The sequence below is a fragment of the Rhinopithecus roxellana genome, chromosome 8, assembly GCF_007565055.1.
Source record: "Rhinopithecus roxellana isolate Shanxi Qingling chromosome 8, ASM756505v1, whole genome shotgun sequence".
Classification (NCBI taxonomy): domain Eukaryota; kingdom Metazoa; phylum Chordata; class Mammalia; order Primates; family Cercopithecidae; genus Rhinopithecus; species Rhinopithecus roxellana.
This window is the reverse complement of record NC_044556.1, coordinates 61,471,395-61,488,129: the sequence shown is the minus strand read 5'-3', so window position 1 is coordinate 61,488,129 and position 16,735 is coordinate 61,471,395. Positions and strand designations below refer to the sequence as shown.

At 31.7% G+C, this 16,735-nt stretch overlaps 1 protein-coding gene across 1 annotated transcript in view; it reads right to left on the bottom strand.

Moving 5' to 3' along the window:
* Nucleotides 1–16,735, bottom strand: part of KCNT2 (potassium sodium-activated channel subfamily T member 2) — a 405,225-nt gene that overhangs the window by 99,727 nt on the left and 288,763 nt on the right. The window contains exons 19-21 of the mRNA XM_030937154.1: nt 13,795–13,967; nt 6,551–6,622; nt 2,914–3,048 (exon numbers count right to left, since the gene is read on the bottom strand). Coding sequence (XP_030793014.1) covers nt 2,914–3,048; nt 6,551–6,622; nt 13,795–13,967 — 380 coding nt within the window. The remainder of the gene's footprint in view (nt 1–2,913; nt 3,049–6,550; nt 6,623–13,794; nt 13,968–16,735) is intronic.

Sequence of the window (16,735 nt, the reverse complement as noted above, 5' to 3'; positions counted from 1 at the left end):
CCTAAAAGGAGAGAAAACTGGGAGTAGGAGGAAGAGAGAAAAGGGAGAGAGCTGAGATCAGTGTCAGTGTGTAGCAGATGATCAGTAATCATCCATTGAGTGTTTCGGTGCAGCAGTGATTATCATGATTGATCATAGACTTGAATCTGGGTAAGGAAGGGAAAAAGCCCTCAGGTGATAAGGGTAAGTAAAATGGTAGTAGGATCAGTGGATGACAGGTTCCAGTGTGGTCAAAGGACTATTAAGAGTTGGGGCTATTAGAAGAAATTAGATAGAAAATAAGTAGCACTACTCAGAGTGTTGAATGCTAGAAACTGAGAATGTGGAGTGTAAAATTATTCATTGTTCAAGGTTTAGGCTATGACCATGAGAATGGGTGGTGAAGGTCAGATATTCAAAAGATTATCTATGTAAGATTGTTGAAATCATCAATAATTATGATAATCAGGGTTGCCAAAAGTCATAGTAAATCAGGAACTAAAATATCCAAGGAATGCATAAAAGTGATCTGGAGGACGATAATTAACTACATCTATAAAATGTAACTCCCAAGTCTGCATAATTTTGGTCATTTATCTGCATAAGTGATACTTCTTATATCATAGAAATCTATAAATGTCTGTCTTACTTTTTTATAATGTAAAACTAGCCTAGCTTAGCACACACAGATTAGTAGCTTAACATATAACACACAAAAAAGTTTTATATGATTTTTTTCCTAAAAAATATTGTCATATGCTTGGAGAAATAATAGTAATGTCATGATAGGGCATAAGAAAGGAGAGAACAGAGGTAATTTATTTGCAATTTGTATTTTTAATAGTTCTTTTGAAAAATTCTGCTCAAAACTATTCAGTCTAGATCACTATATATACCATAAAACTATATAATTTTTAAAATATACTGCTGAAGACAGATAAGCCTAATAGTCAAGGTATCCAAAGTTACTAATTAGTTCATTCATCCATCCATTCATTCATTCAACAGGTGATAATCACATCTTCAGCTAGGTACTCAGAGAAGCATAGCCTTTGCACAACTAGTTGCCACGTGTGTATCTGTCCATAATTACTATAGTGAGTTAATTTTTTTTTAATTACTAATTACAGCCTTTGAACTTCTCAGTAAGACGGGGATTTATTATTATCTTGGAATCAAAATGATTCATCCAGAGAATATATAATAAAAGTTAAATCAATAGAAACATCACCATAATAGAAATAAAATTCACGGTAAATTGAAAGTTTAAATAACATGTTTAATTAAAAAGACCTAGGATCTTCTTTTATATAATTAGCTTTTGCCAAGCATGGAATCAAAAAGTATGATTTTTACCCTACTCACTGGCTATAAATCTCATCCTTGAATTAATTTTCTACCCTGTAATTTTCTTTTATATTCTCTAGAGAAAAAAATGCTTATATATCTGTAATATTTTAAACGAGTTCTATATAGTGTCTTTTAAAAATGTGCTGTTTAATACAGCTCATTAGTGAACTAGTTAGCTATATTCTAAGTGAACTGCTGCATTATAATAACTTTAAAGTGTATATTTCTTCTTCTGGAACAAGAGGTTCTTATGCAAATTCAGTGTAGATTTTCCAGCTGCTATGACAGATTCTTTAAATAACTGATCTCTAATCTTTACATTAACACTGCAAAGTGGGTTATTTTCTGCAGCATTTTACAGATGAGGAAAACTGAATCTTAATGAGGTTAGGAAGGTCACAAAGTTAGTGACTGTCAGCTGGAGCCTCTAGGACATATGTTGTACCAGATAAAGTTTGCTGCTATATAGTCCATGGTCAGTGGTTTTTCCACTCTGCCACATGGAAGTGATAATTATACTGCTAGTATTATTAATAGCTAATATTTATTAAGTAATTAAAAATAACCAGGCATGTGCTAAATAAAGTATTGCATATTTCTAAATCTTCAATAATATTGTGGTTAATATATTGAGAGGTAGAGAAGAAAAGTAATTTGCCCAAAATCATAGTAAAAATAGGCAACTTAACACAGACACACATCTAGGCTCTCTCCTTTGAATTTTGAACTCAAACTAGAAAGCGAAATAATTAACCTCAATATACACTTTGCTACAATATGAAAGTGGAGGGAACATGGATGATGAGAAAGTTGATATTGTTTCATTTACCTCTGTAATTTGGTAGCTCACATATTTCCTTCAGGCTTTGCCAAAACTCATACAACTTATAAAAATTGTCTTTTTGATATTTAAATTTTCATATGATTTTAGGGAGAATTGTTCCAAGTGAAACTGATGACTTGAATGACAGATGAGTTTGACTTTAGTTATGGCACAGATCTTTCTCTGGTCGGGATTGTTTACTCTTACCCAAAGATAACCATATTGGGGATTCATATCCCAATTAAATTAAATTCAATGAATTAAATTCAGTGGGTACATTTAATTAATAAAAGACAGGAAAATAGTGAAAATGATGTCATGACTTTGCTCTTAACATGGGTAAATTACCTGTTCCCAGCTGCGCAGTCTTTCAGTCTTAGTTATTCAGTATGTAAATGTAAATATTTGGTCACTGCTAGGCATAATGCCAATATGAGAACATGGGCTGCTTGTCAAAACTCATGACTACTAGTACACATGATTTTCAAGAATTTGCCACTGTTAAACTATCTGAGAAAACAGATATATCATTCAATTTATTTTATGAGAAGCATTACTGATCTGGTGCTAAAAATTTAACTGTATGCAGTGCCAGTCATACTTGATGTACTCAATAAACATTTACTTTATGAAAAGAAAATGAATAAATGAACATAAAGTCAATGTGTCTCATGTTCATTCTTCACACAGAGTCAGTGTCAAATATTTTACCAATGTTTAGCACAAAGTAAGTGGCAGGGTTGGATGATTCAGCCACTTACCTGAAAAGTGTCTGCACATTCACAATGGTTTTGGCATCTGCCATGTAGTCTTCCTCGGCACTCATGGTGCTCTCTTTATCCACAACCACCATATTAGCAGCAAAGGTCACTCCACACCTGAGTAAGTCATCTAGGCTTTGATAAAAATCAACAGAGAAAAACAAACATTGAATAAATCACAAGGTTATAATCAGTGCTAAAGTCTAGCACTATCCCCTGTGCTTACATAAGTTGCCTTTAGAGGTGGCTTTTACAGAGTGTGCACAGGTAGCTATTAATGGGAATTATGACACAATATTATCTACTAATATGAAATAATTTTTATATTGGGTACTTTACACATCATTAGATCTCAACTGTTTCAAAATGTGTGTTAAAATGTTTTAATAATTTTATTAATTATATACATGAAATATGGAATACATCCATTTTGCAATAAAATAGAGCATGTTAGAAATTTCTTTTTACAGTTACATACTACTTCGAAGACACAACATTTACATTTTTTTACATCTAAAGTAATTTTGGCAAGAGAGAAATAAATAAGTGTTATGTTAATTTAGATGATAAGTCTAATGAAAAAATACAAAACTATGAAATGTTTATTTTTAAATGTTTATTATTCCTTTATGTAAGACCTATGTGTTATACATTGGTTCTACACAACCAAGAGAATGTAAAATATACAAATTCTGTTGTATGCAAGGCTACTGTTTAGCCAGCCTAAGTTTCGGAGCAAGTGTTTGAGTAACCTGATTTCTTTGGCTGGGTGAAGTAATTGCTAAAGTAGGAAACACATACCTGGGAGCTAAAATAGAGTCAGTCTTCTTTCCTACCACTGACCAAAAAAAAAAAAAAAAAAAAAAAAAAAAAAAAAAAAAAAGAAAAAAAAGAAAAAAAAATCTTACCTATCATTCTCCCAATGAATTAAAAGAAAATGTTTACCGTTAAAGCTGAAACAGGGAACCATTATTCTCATTGCCTCTGCTTCATGCAAACTAGGAAAGTAGAACTGAATTGGATAATGGAGACTACACTCGAATGAGTACAAGAATGTTCTAGGTACAGAGTTGATTGAAGACAGATAAGAAAAGATAGGTTAATTGATTTCCGTATCTTCTGATTTATAATAGGATGTTTAAAGCTTAAAGAGCAGTAGTTTCTCTTAGGTTTTAAAATTGAAGAGTGAAGTCCCTGAGGATCTTTTCCAAGTGCATGATTGGTTGAGTTAGCCATGTCACGTTAGAGGGAATTATTTTCCTTTTATGGGAAGGCGGGAGGCAGGATTTCTTACTCTGTTATTAGGCGAGAGGGTATTACCAAAGCCTTGAGTCCAAGATCCCCAGGAGTAGTCCAGAAAAAATATTTCGCTTGAATCAGGAACAATGGTCTGTGGCAGAGATTTTATGGCTAAAACTGTGGAAACAGAATGTTATTCCAAATAAATTTCCTATGATAAGAGGGGCCAGGACCATAACATCCAACCACTATGATGACCTTCAAGTTTAAATGCCTAGGGATACTTGGGTCTTTCTTTTATTCAGGAAATGTATTATAATTTTTCTTAATTTATTAAATACATTAAAAAAGAAAGAGTTAGATGGGAAATGAATGTGGTATGGCCCTTGTGGACCATCAAAATGACGCTTAAGTCATATGTCTTCACATCACCTTATTATAATTTTACATTACTTTCTCATATTTCAGTTTTCACAATCTTTTTTCTTCATTAATAAATATCTCCATTATAATTACCTATATAGGAAAAGGAAAGGATAGGGCAGTCGAGGATAAGAGTGACTGGATAAGTATATATGCATAGAAGTGAAGATAGGAAAGATGAATATTTAATCATCAATAATTCAATGACGTTGAAGTGAACACTTGACCAAAAGTTCACTTTGAGAGTACCCGTGCTACATAGCTAACTGTTACCTATACCCACATGTATTGATTAATTCCAGTCTCAAAAATACTAGCTGTTACAGTTTACTCATAACCTTGGCAAATTATCATTAATTATGAATTTAAATCTATATAGAAAATAAATAAATTTGGAATAATATTTCTAAACCATGTAGAAGCTTTTTCATTTTTTAAGTTTTAAGATTATATTATTCTTTTTCTATTTACTACTGCACTTTTTTTTTTTTTTTTAAAGTAGGCTTCCAACTCATTCTTATAACTCCTGTCCGTCATAATTTGTGCAAGGCCATTGCCTTATTTTTTCCTCAGCATGGATGCTTTACACAGTGCGGCCAGCAGATGGCAGCACAAGAAAGTCAATCTAGACAGAAAACAAGTTATAGGAATAATTGGCAAAGCCTCCCTTTCTATCCCTCTCTAAGATCCCTTTTTGCAAGGACTAGAATGTGAAATGTGTAAGTATAAAGAAGTGTTCATGAATGTGTTTTAATTCATTCAAAGAGGTATTTTTAAAGAAAGATTTCAAACACAAGCAAAAGAGAACTGTTAGATGAACATAACAGTCCCCAGACCAATAATTAGCTGTTTGTAGCCAATTCTGTTTTATTTCTGTCCCTAGTAATTTAATCTTCTCAATTCTTTATTCTCTCATCATAGATACTTTTACGGAGGCAGAATCCACTTCATAGTTTACATCAGAAAAGATAGATGGGATGCTTATTCTTTAGCTTTTAGATATACTGTTTTTCTAACAAATTTTAACAGAACACTATCATCTCAAAAGATTTCAAAAAAGATGACTGGTTATAAAACATGTGTAGAATTTAAATAGTAATTTTAGTGCATCTAACTACAGTTTATTTACTTGGTTAGTATTATCATACCTGATGATGTAAATTATATTAATGTAGAATGGAGGCTAAACATATTTTAGACTGGTTGACCTTTAACATATCTACAGCACTGAATACTTTTAAAGTTATAAAACTTTGTTTTCTTCAACATCTACAGGATAAAATGTAAGCATTAAAGTTCTCAGCTGGTAAATTTTAGCATTTTATTTTGAAGGCTCTGGCTGACATTATTTAGAAGTAGAAAAGTAACATATTATTTCAAGTATATTAGCTTTTTGATCTTTTATTTTTATATATATTTTTAATGTCACCATGACACATGTATAAGAATTTGTATTTAACTACTAATGTGTTAAACACATATGACCTTTTAATTAACAAATATTTTAGAAAGTATAAACTCTGACATGTGACCAAAGTAAACCCTAAAGGAATTGTTCTAATTTATAAGTTAAATTACTACTAAGTTAAAATGAGCATTTCTAAATTATTTCAGTTTCCAGAAGTTATCGTAATGCTATCAATGCATCACAATATTGCAACTTTAGTTTTCTCTACCACTATGTCAATAGTAATAACGTTGTTATAGATGACACAAAACTAAAAATAGCATTAGAAACTGAGCAAAACTGACAAAATTGACATGCAGCAAGATTTGTTTTAATTCAACAATAGATTACTGCTTAGAAAGTTTAATACAAGATGTATAACACGAGAACATAAGCTCTACATGCAAAATATATCATATTTGCAATACTGACACGGCAAATTACACTCATCATGCAGTAACAAGGCACAGCACATGACAAACCACAGGACACTACACTAGTTAGTGTGCCAAAGATTTTGTCACCTACTTGTCAATAGAGCCCACCATGTAGTAAACCATTGGAAACCAACAGATTGCATCCAGAAAATGCATATCTGGCCTAAGTAGTAGATGGGTTACAAAATGAAACACAATGTCACAACAGTGGCAGCACTTCTAGGGAAAGGAAGTAAGTTGACTTAGTTTGTATTTCCAAAACTCAACACTGCTGACAAAATTAATTTTAGTGCTTTTTTTCTTAACATTAACTAGAAAATGTCATTTGCACTTGTTATGAATCATAAAATGCCTCAGAATTATAAAAACAAGTTGTATTTCAGCTTTCTAAATCAGAAACATTATGGCATAATTCTACAAAAATACAGAATTGATATTCTTAATTATGACTAAGAAATCTTATATATAAATTTAAAAGTTATCCATGCAGAGGAGGCCTTGTAAAATAAAAAACTAATGCATTTTTTTAGATGATTTAAAGCAATGGGTACTAATTAATGCCTACTAGTGAGCAACTATTAAGATGTCTATTAAGAACCATTTTCTCTAAGGGATAGATGTATAATCACAACATGCCCTATATAATATATCAGTATGTCAAATAAATATAGTATATATGCTCATGCAAAATACGTATTATATAAAATCATAATGAAAGTAATGCATTTTTTAACTTATTAGTATACTCAATATATATTATTGAGGAAACATTTATGACTGAAATCTTTACTTATATACATATTTGAGGAAAGAACCATAAACCAGAAAGCTTCCTTAGAAATTGCTTAATCTATTGTATTCATTTTACAAAGTTATTAATTCCTTCAGGTATCTATTGACTCAGCATATATGTATCCAAAAATTTTATTTAATAGACATTTTAATACATTCAGGCTTATGCAAAAGAATATCCTGTTAACTTATAAGAAATACAGAATTTTAAAAATTCACATAAAAAATCATACAATTCTATTACATATTTTAATCTGTAAAAAACAAACAATATGTTATATTTAGGAGGCAGAATTGAGGAACATTTCATAGAGATGATATTTAATTTGAATGTTAAAGGATTAGTAGGAGTTTGTCCAGCGTAAAAGGAGGAGAGGAAAATACTAGGCCAAGAAAACTATAGTACCTACAAGCCTCCCTGGCTAGATGAACTTTTTTTCTCTCCCTGACTTATTTCTCTCCTGTTAGTCATCCTTCCAGCTCTTTACAGTCTGAAGAAAAAGAATGCTCAATACAGCAAAACATTAAAAGAAAAAAAAAACTTGTAAAGAATACCATTATTTTAATTTCGATTAAATTTCTCCTATCATTAATTTTCTTTGTAGTCATTAAAATGACCCAATATTATTACATCTTACAAATGTACCACACTTCATTCTTAAAATCTTCACTTATTTTGTAAGTTATTTTCACTTTTTGCTGTGAAATAGTGCAGTTATCAGTTCTTTGCAGTACCTTGCTATTGTATTTAACACTGGTGTTCACATCTTCTGAAGACTTTCGTTTCTTTTTTTTTTTAAGCATTGATATTTTATCATTATCCCAAAACATTTATAGAAGAGATATTAGTGGATCACAGCCTATACATAGTTTTAAAGATCCTGATATATGTTTTTAACAAATATTATAACCAAATATACACTCCAGTAGCAGTCTCTGATAGTGCCTTACGGTAGAGATTTCTAGTTATACTCTTTCTAGGCACTGTCCTGCTTCTTAAAATTAGCAGGGCTATTTTAATTGTTGATTCAAAACCCTCCACATCTCTCTCACCCTGTCTTGTAATTGGAGAACACATAGGAGGATGCAGGTACCACAAGAGTGGGGCAACACTGAGCTGATGTGGTGATCTGAAAAATCCCTTCGCCTGTGTCTTGAGGTCACTGTGGACAAAGTAAGTCTTGATTTTATGCCAACCCTTCTACTAGAGTTAAAAATGAAGATAAGGTCTTTCTATTTTGTTGCTTTGTCTAGCAGAGAATATAAAACCTAACTGGCCATCAAATTTAATCATTGTTATGCTTTAAGAGACTCATGAATTTCAGTCACATGCAATTTTACCACAAATATGTACTTACAATGGGCAAGCAATGTTCCAAATCCTTGGAAATTGCTTTAACATCTGTATTGTGGTAGCATGGTTCATCCTTACATGAATTAGAGCAGCTATGTTACAAGGTAAATGAAGTCACCTGAACCGTGTTAAATATATAATCCTGATGAAAGACATCTAAGGTAAGTGGTCTACTATGCTGTATTTTTTGCAAAATTTAATTTTGTATAACAGATAGATTAATCTACTATAGCTATTGAAAAAAGGTGGCTTAAAAGGAAATCTGAAACACAAAGAATAAATAAATTCTGCATTTACATGTATTATGCCAGCTCACCTAAATACATTGTCAACAGTTTTCATGGCACCGACCTGCTTAGTAATTGAATAACATAAATGATATCATAGGCTCATAATAAAACAATGTTTTAATCATTAGGAGGCAGCTAATTGGCAAGCACAACCTTTACATTGGGAAGCATTATTATTGAAAAACATTAAACAAAAACATAAAATATTCCTAAAACTAGAGGTCCTTTTCCTACATTATGTCCTCAAAGTACCGATGAAGAGTTTTATATTTAAAAATATTATGCAGTAGATTAAAATGTATGCATTTTTAAAAATCTGACTGCTAAACAGAGAAGGCTTATTTACGTTAGGAATTACATTAAGGAGAAGTGGTGACAATGGTTGACAGATTTAAGTATATAACTCATTACAAACAGATTAATAAGAAGTAAATGTCGAAAAATTGTTATTTATACAAAATTTGTAGACCAAAGTTGCTTAATATATAAATAAGTATTTTATAATCAATTAAAAAGGTAAACATGACAAAAAAAATAGATTCAGGGAGGAATAAATATACATGAACCGAAACAAAGCAAAGCAACACAGGCTGAAACTAACTGGTAATAAACAAAATAAAAATTCAACAAACACAAAAAGTAACTGATGTTAGTAAACAGAAGAAAAATGAGCACATTCATTAATGAGTCTTAACTGCAATTCACCACAAAAGATGACTACTTATGAGCCAAAAGCCTCATATTCTTAAAGAAATTCTCATAGTAAAAGTTGTCATTCAAATATTAGTCAGTGACTGTTAGGAAGTAAAAAAGGTTTGCAAATTTGTATGAATTTGTAAAATTCAAGACCATTATTTTGTTCCCATTTAACTAATAACAATAAAAATTTAATATCTTTATTTCAAGTTCAAGAAATGAGTATAGTATGCTTTTATGAGCATAGTTTATTTTAACATTTCCTAATTCTACTTTTAAGTAGTTTATTCCTTGCTAGACAATATGAAAGTAGTTTAATTTTAACTACTTAAATAAGTGTGATTTTTCATTAATTGGGTTTCCATATAAATCCTTCCATCAGTTTGAATAGTAACAATGTTATTTTCTTGATTGACAGAAGAAAACAATGATGTTTCTCATCTTCCTTTTATGAATCAGATATTGCATTAGGATTTTATATACATTATCTACCTCATCTCACAATAGCTTTTAAAGATAAATGTTTTAACCATTTTACAAATCAGAAAAATATGGCTTAAAAAGACTCAGTAACATTTAACAGACCTATCAAGAGAATAAATTTAGAACTTATCTCAGATCTGAATGAGTCTAAAGTTTGAATTTTAAAAATAAGAACACTGACATCAGACATTTTATCATTACTTTTAAAATAGGCTGAAGTTTACTTGGCACCATATGTGGAAAGAAGATTGATTTAATAAATGGATAGTGTGAACAAGACTTTGATAAATATTAAGAGCAAAAGCCTGGATCTTTCACTTCATTCTTATGTAGCTTTGGATAATATATTCTAGCTTTTGACTTGCTTTTCTGTCTTTCACATGAGATGATGTTAAAAATGACTAGATGACCTTCAAGGTTGGGGTGGTAATCAAAATATTTAAAATCAGTATGGCACAACAGACCAAACAGAACAGATGGCCAACCGATCAGAACTGACACCAGCTCTAATGAACCAGTACCAACTGAAAGATGCTTTTCAATATGACTGAGTTTTATTTAATTACATTTGAGATCTAGAAAGCTTTATATTTGAAAACATTGTGAACACTTATTTTGGCATATTATGTGTATGAATATTATAAATTTAATTTACACTTTAAAATTCCTTGCTTATTATATCTGCTATTATTTATTTCTGTTACATTGAATTAATTGGACTTTCAACTAATTTTTTAAAATAGCCATGTACTGATTTTCAGCTGTACGCATGTGAAATTAAAGTAAAGTCAAACCTTCAAAACTAACTAATAATTCTAAAAGTGTATGCAATCATCGTTGTAGGAATTCCCATAACATGGAAATATTGTAAAGAAGAAAGCCTTGTTTTTTTTTGTAATATTGTAGAATAGATTGCAAAATGCTCTCCATTTCAGAGCAATAGGCATCTCATTGTTTAAAAAAAAAAAAAAAAAAAGAATTGCATAAAACTTCCTGGAACATTGTTAATTGGTGTTTAGTTTTAGTTTCCTCACTCTTAACCAAAGGAACAGAGGACAATAAATAAGAATGTTTGACACTACTTTCGGGAAGTACACAGAAAGCTAATAGATATTCCAGCATGCACTTTCAATCTAACCCTTTGAAATAAAGTCAAACCCTACAAGAATGATTTAATAACAATATAATGTGGATTGTTGGATTCCCAAATGTAAGCCATTATGAAGGCAAAGGGAACTTTCAATGCAAAAATAATCCAGTTAAGATATATTCTTGTTTTTAAAAAGTATGAGCAAGCAACATGTATTTTTCATATATCAAAAACTTGTAAGTTGAAAGAAAAATAAAACAGAAATTTCATAGAAAAGTCTAATCCAAGAATAGACCATGAAAAAGGTCATTCACCTTCTCTGTGTCTCTTTTACACCCTCTTAAAATAAGAGACAGCGTTGTAGCTACCTCACACAGCTTTTGGTTTATTTAAATGTTTGCATCATAATTTGAGAGTTTAAACTGTTGGGCACATCTCGCTAAGACTAAATCATCACTGTAATGTAAATATGTGACTTGTGCAACTAAATGTAAATTAAAGTGTATAGTATGATGACTGACATGTAGTAAATGACCAATAGTCATTATAATTATGAACAGAGGATAGAGGTAAATAGCATTAACTTTATTGAATAATCTTTATGGTCTTATTCAGATGAATTATTCTCTGATAAAAGCCACATATATGTTTATAGAGAAATACTAACCAGTTGTCAGTAATTAAGAGAGGTGGAGTTTTCAGATTGTTCTGTGATTGATCAATCATTGATCAATGTGATTGATCATTGATCAATCTTGAACAATCACAGAATTGATTTTTTAATCTTAATATACAAATCAATCAATCATTCAATAATCAGACATTTCTGTAACCTGTTTATTCAAAACCAAACAGAAAGGGATTGATTTGGTTATAGCTACTCTAAAATCTACATAAAACATACAAGTAAAACACTGCTTAGCTCCTGTCACCTGCGTGAAAATGGAGACTTAGAGATTTGAGATAAGATTACCTAGCAAGACTGAAGATTGAAAATGAGGAGTCCATCTCTGTTCGTAGAGTGAACTCCAGTCCCAAATATGAAGAGACTGATTTTGGGTAGGGCGATTTACACATCAGAACAAGAAACTTTATCTTGAAACTATGTAAAGAGGAGGAACATACAGTTTTGTCCTTAGTCCTATCAGAACGATGCTGTAAGCACAGTTCCACTTTCTTCTCAATCCACTTCCTGTCTTCCTGTCTGTAACCTGGTACCTGAATTGATCCAGTTTGATCCAAGCCATACAACATGGAGCTACTCTAAGGCAATGTTTGCAAATGCCATTGTCTTAACTTCCACTCTCAGGGCAATGGACTCATCATAAGCAAAAGAAGGCAAAAGCTGACACATTTGAACTCACATAGTTAGGCATCTCTTGTGTGGCAGCTCAGCCAGTTCCTTGGAGCTTCCTACCAGAGATGCTTCAGAATTAAGGTTATGTTTGAAAGAAGTGATTTACAAACACTGCATTGCCATGGCCATCCCACAATGCAACTTTGATTGTTCTGAAATTTATTTTAACAAGCTTTTATTTCTTCTGAAATTTGGTCCAAGTTTCTGTTCCCCTACATTTACCCTAAATATGCCTCAGTTTTCCTTAGATGTTGAAGAAGTATAGAAAAAGTCATTGAGTAATCATATCTGAAAATTCTTCAAATGAAAATTCTGCAAGTGTGGTAAGTTTTTGCAGTTGATTATTCTTATAATGATGCTAAGAAAGTTGCATCAATAAGCATTTTGATATCAGTATAGTGAGAATAAGCAACACTATAAAGTTATAATGTATTGGGAGATGTCTCTCCTAAGGAAAACTTTGATAATTTTGAAAGGCAGAGACAAGGCAACAGAATTTGGCCTCATTTATTAATAGTTCATATTGACATTTGCATCACATTGGAATGGATGAGGAGAGTGAGACAATCCTAAAATATGGTATTAATCTGAAGACCACCTGCTACTAATTTCCAGTCACAGAGATGGATATTATAATTTTAGAATAAAATGGTTTTGACCGTCACATTCAGTGACCTATATTTATATTTGCACAAGAATTTTGAAATGCTTAAGTAGTCCTGTTTAACAAAAGTAAACCAATCCAATATTTCAAAATAAATGCACATGGTAAAGCATTACTTCTATCATGTCATAGAATGTATGGTTTAACAGTGGTCCGATCATAATAACCTCTGATGATGCTTTGTGTTATAACATATAAAAATGGATCAGTAAATGCTTCTCTGGTAATTAATGGTTCTTTAGAAAGACAAAAAAAAAAAATTGTCCAGTTTTGGCAGAGATTTGACAGGCTAGTTGATTAATTTAAGGAAAATTGCAGTAATTATTTCAGTGGCCTGTTTCCTGTGGTATTATGAGTAGATGACCACTTGCAAAACAGTTTTAAATAAAATTCTCAGAATATCCCAGTTTTAAGTAGTATTTATGAAACAAAATCATATTCAATGATATATTTTGTATCACAGCACAGAATATAACTCCCAATGAATCATGTACCATAATGTATCTGATTTAAAATACTACCAGCATATTACAGGCAATTATTTCTGATATACATTAATATACTATTAAATACAGTTTATCTTGTCTGTGTGTCTTAAAATATACTTACGGGTTATCCAACAGCAGTACTATGGGATTAAGTTCTTTCTTTGGTCTATAGTATGCCCTGAGAGGAACAATAAAGTTATATAATCCATTTCCAGCTGTTTCAGCTGCAACTATAATTAGTTTATTTTTGAATCCATAGGCTTTTGCATCCTCATAGTAGTTATGCTGGCAACTCTAGAGAAGAAAAAGTATACATTGAAATGTCATTTTTATACTCCATTAAAATTTGGAAAAAAATTAAGCTATATGAAAATATAAAATTTAACCATGTAAATCCTTATTTTCTAATAAATTTGAAAATGGTTACATTTCTCTGTGCCCATTTCTGCAACCTGCAGCAAGAAATAAAAGTGTGTATGGACAAGGAAAATGAACTGCAGGTTTGTAGTTTGATGTTGAAAGAGCCAACATTTTGTGTGTGTGCTTGTTCTATCGTCAACTAAAGCTTGCTGCTAGAAGACATCGAGGTATACACTTTTACAAATTTATTTTCTCTGACTTTCATTTCCAGAAATATAGTAATATCATAATTAGATCATTTCGGGAACATTCCCAGTACCGAATGCTTAAAGTGATGAAGAAAAGAAAACAGTGAAAAACAAAACGAAACAAACAAACAAACAAAAACCCTAACTGTCTACATGTATAGCTGAGCTGGCAAGGTAATGATGCAAATACTCTAAAGTAAAATACCCAATAACACCAAGAAAAACAAGAACAAAGCATTACCAAAAACTCATCGTTGGGCTAAGGGCGTTTTGCTACTTCATGGAGTCTAGAATTTGACAGAGTTAGCATTGTTAACCCAATATTATTTTCAGCTAAATTATATGCATGGAGAACTATTTTGATGTTCTGCTATTTTACTTTTATATGTCTTTATGTGCATTTCTTATTTATGTGGGTTAAGATTAGTTAAATCTCTGGAATACTCTGATCTCTTCATGTGGGTTGAGAGTAGTTAAATCTCTGGAATATTTTGATCTTTTTTTTTTTTTTTTTTTTTTTTTTTTTTTTGAGACAGGGCCTCACTCCTGTCACCCAGGCTGGAGTGAGGTGGCACAATCATTGCTCACTGAAACCTCAACTTTCCAGGCTCAGGTGATTCTCCCACCTCAGCCTCCCAAGTAGCTGGAACTATAGGTGGGCACCAGCACGCTCAACTGTTTTTGTATTTTTGTAGAAATGGGGTCCTGGGCTCAAGCAATCCACCCACCTCAGCCTCCCCAAATGCTGGGATTACAGGCATGAGCCACCGTACTCGGACACCTCTGGAATATTCTTTGCCATTATTCTTTAATAAAAAAAATAAAAAACACTGGTGAAAACAAGGCATGATGAGTAAACAGAAACAATCATAACAAGATAACTAGACCCACAAAGACTATGAATTTTGTGATTAAATTCAGAATACAAAATGTGCACATTTAACATGTTCAAAGAAATAGAAGAAAGCATTTAAAGCATGAGAAAAGAACAAGAGTCTATTTAAAATAACATCTAGCAGGTAGATGTTAAAAATAATATCTAAATATATTTCTCTGTATCTTCTCAAACTAAAGAGTGTAACTCAAAAGATTATTTAAATTCCACATAAGATTCTGCCAAAGGGATCACGTGAAGGACAGAATGGAAGATAGAAACGAAAACAAAAGGTAGAGAAGAAAAGAAACAGAACCTAGGGTGAAAAAATTAAGACTTGGAAGCTATCGTGAGAATATGTAACATTTATTTAATCAGAATATCTGAAAAAGAGCTAAGAGAGAGTCAGAAAGAAACCTTATTCAAGCAAATATTGACTGAGAGTTTTTGAGATGTGATGAAAAACCAAATGCGATCTTAAAAGTAGACACAGAGAAAAGAGCCACATGAACAATAAAAACAACAGAAAAAAAAAAAACACAATTGGAATGGTAGCTGACTTTTCAGCCATTATTTGGAGCACAGAAGGCAGTAAGTAAAGTCCTTAAAGTGCTAAAAGAAAAAAAAGAAAAAAAAAACTAAACTAGTAGCCTGGACTTGGACACAAAGTAAACCGTCTTTCAAGAATGAGCACAAAATAAGAACATTTGAAGGGAAACCATAATTAAAAGGATTCACCACCAATAGAATCTCCTTAACAGAATTTCTGAAGATGGTAATCTAGGAAGCAGGAAAATGAATCCAGAAGGAAATTCTAAGGTATAAGAAAGAATGGAGAACAAAGGAAATGGTAAGAACAAGGGCAACAAGTCTTTATTGAAAGGGTTCTTGGAGAATAATAAGCAGAATCTGAAGTAATATAAAGAAATAAAGTCACTCAGAAAGAGATCACACATGCAACAAGAATAGTGTTAAGGTGATGTTTGGATCATCAAGAATGTCAATATTTATGAGATCAACAAAGGAAAAAATAACTTTCCCTAAGGAGATTTAGAAATAGCTTAATTAATAGGGAAACAAAGAGCAGAGAACAGAGAATTTAGTGTTCATAAACACTGACCAGGACACCAGCCCTACTGATACTGACACAGAATAAACTGGATAACGTGATCCGAACTCACACACTTCACAGACACAGTAGAATCAGCTGCATAATCCCATACTGTTCCTATAATCCCAAAGTGGGTGCTCATTTACATAGCAGACCACCTTCTATCAGTCTAATGGTACCTAAGTAACCAATAATTCCAGGTATTGCTAGTCAATCAGCAACACCCAGAAATTTTGCTTCATTAATATGATAAATGAAGCATTTTAACAGTCCTTTGATATTAAAAGATCCTCTTATTGTGCCTCCACCAATCCTGTTCTCTGAAAGTTTAGCCTTTCAGTTACAATGGGATCCTTGTTTGGAGATAAATTATTTCCACTTTCTTGTCTTGTAATACTTTTTTTCTATTTTAACTATGCATTAAAAGAAATAAAACCAGAAGTGAATCCAAGTTTTGTGGTGACTGAAG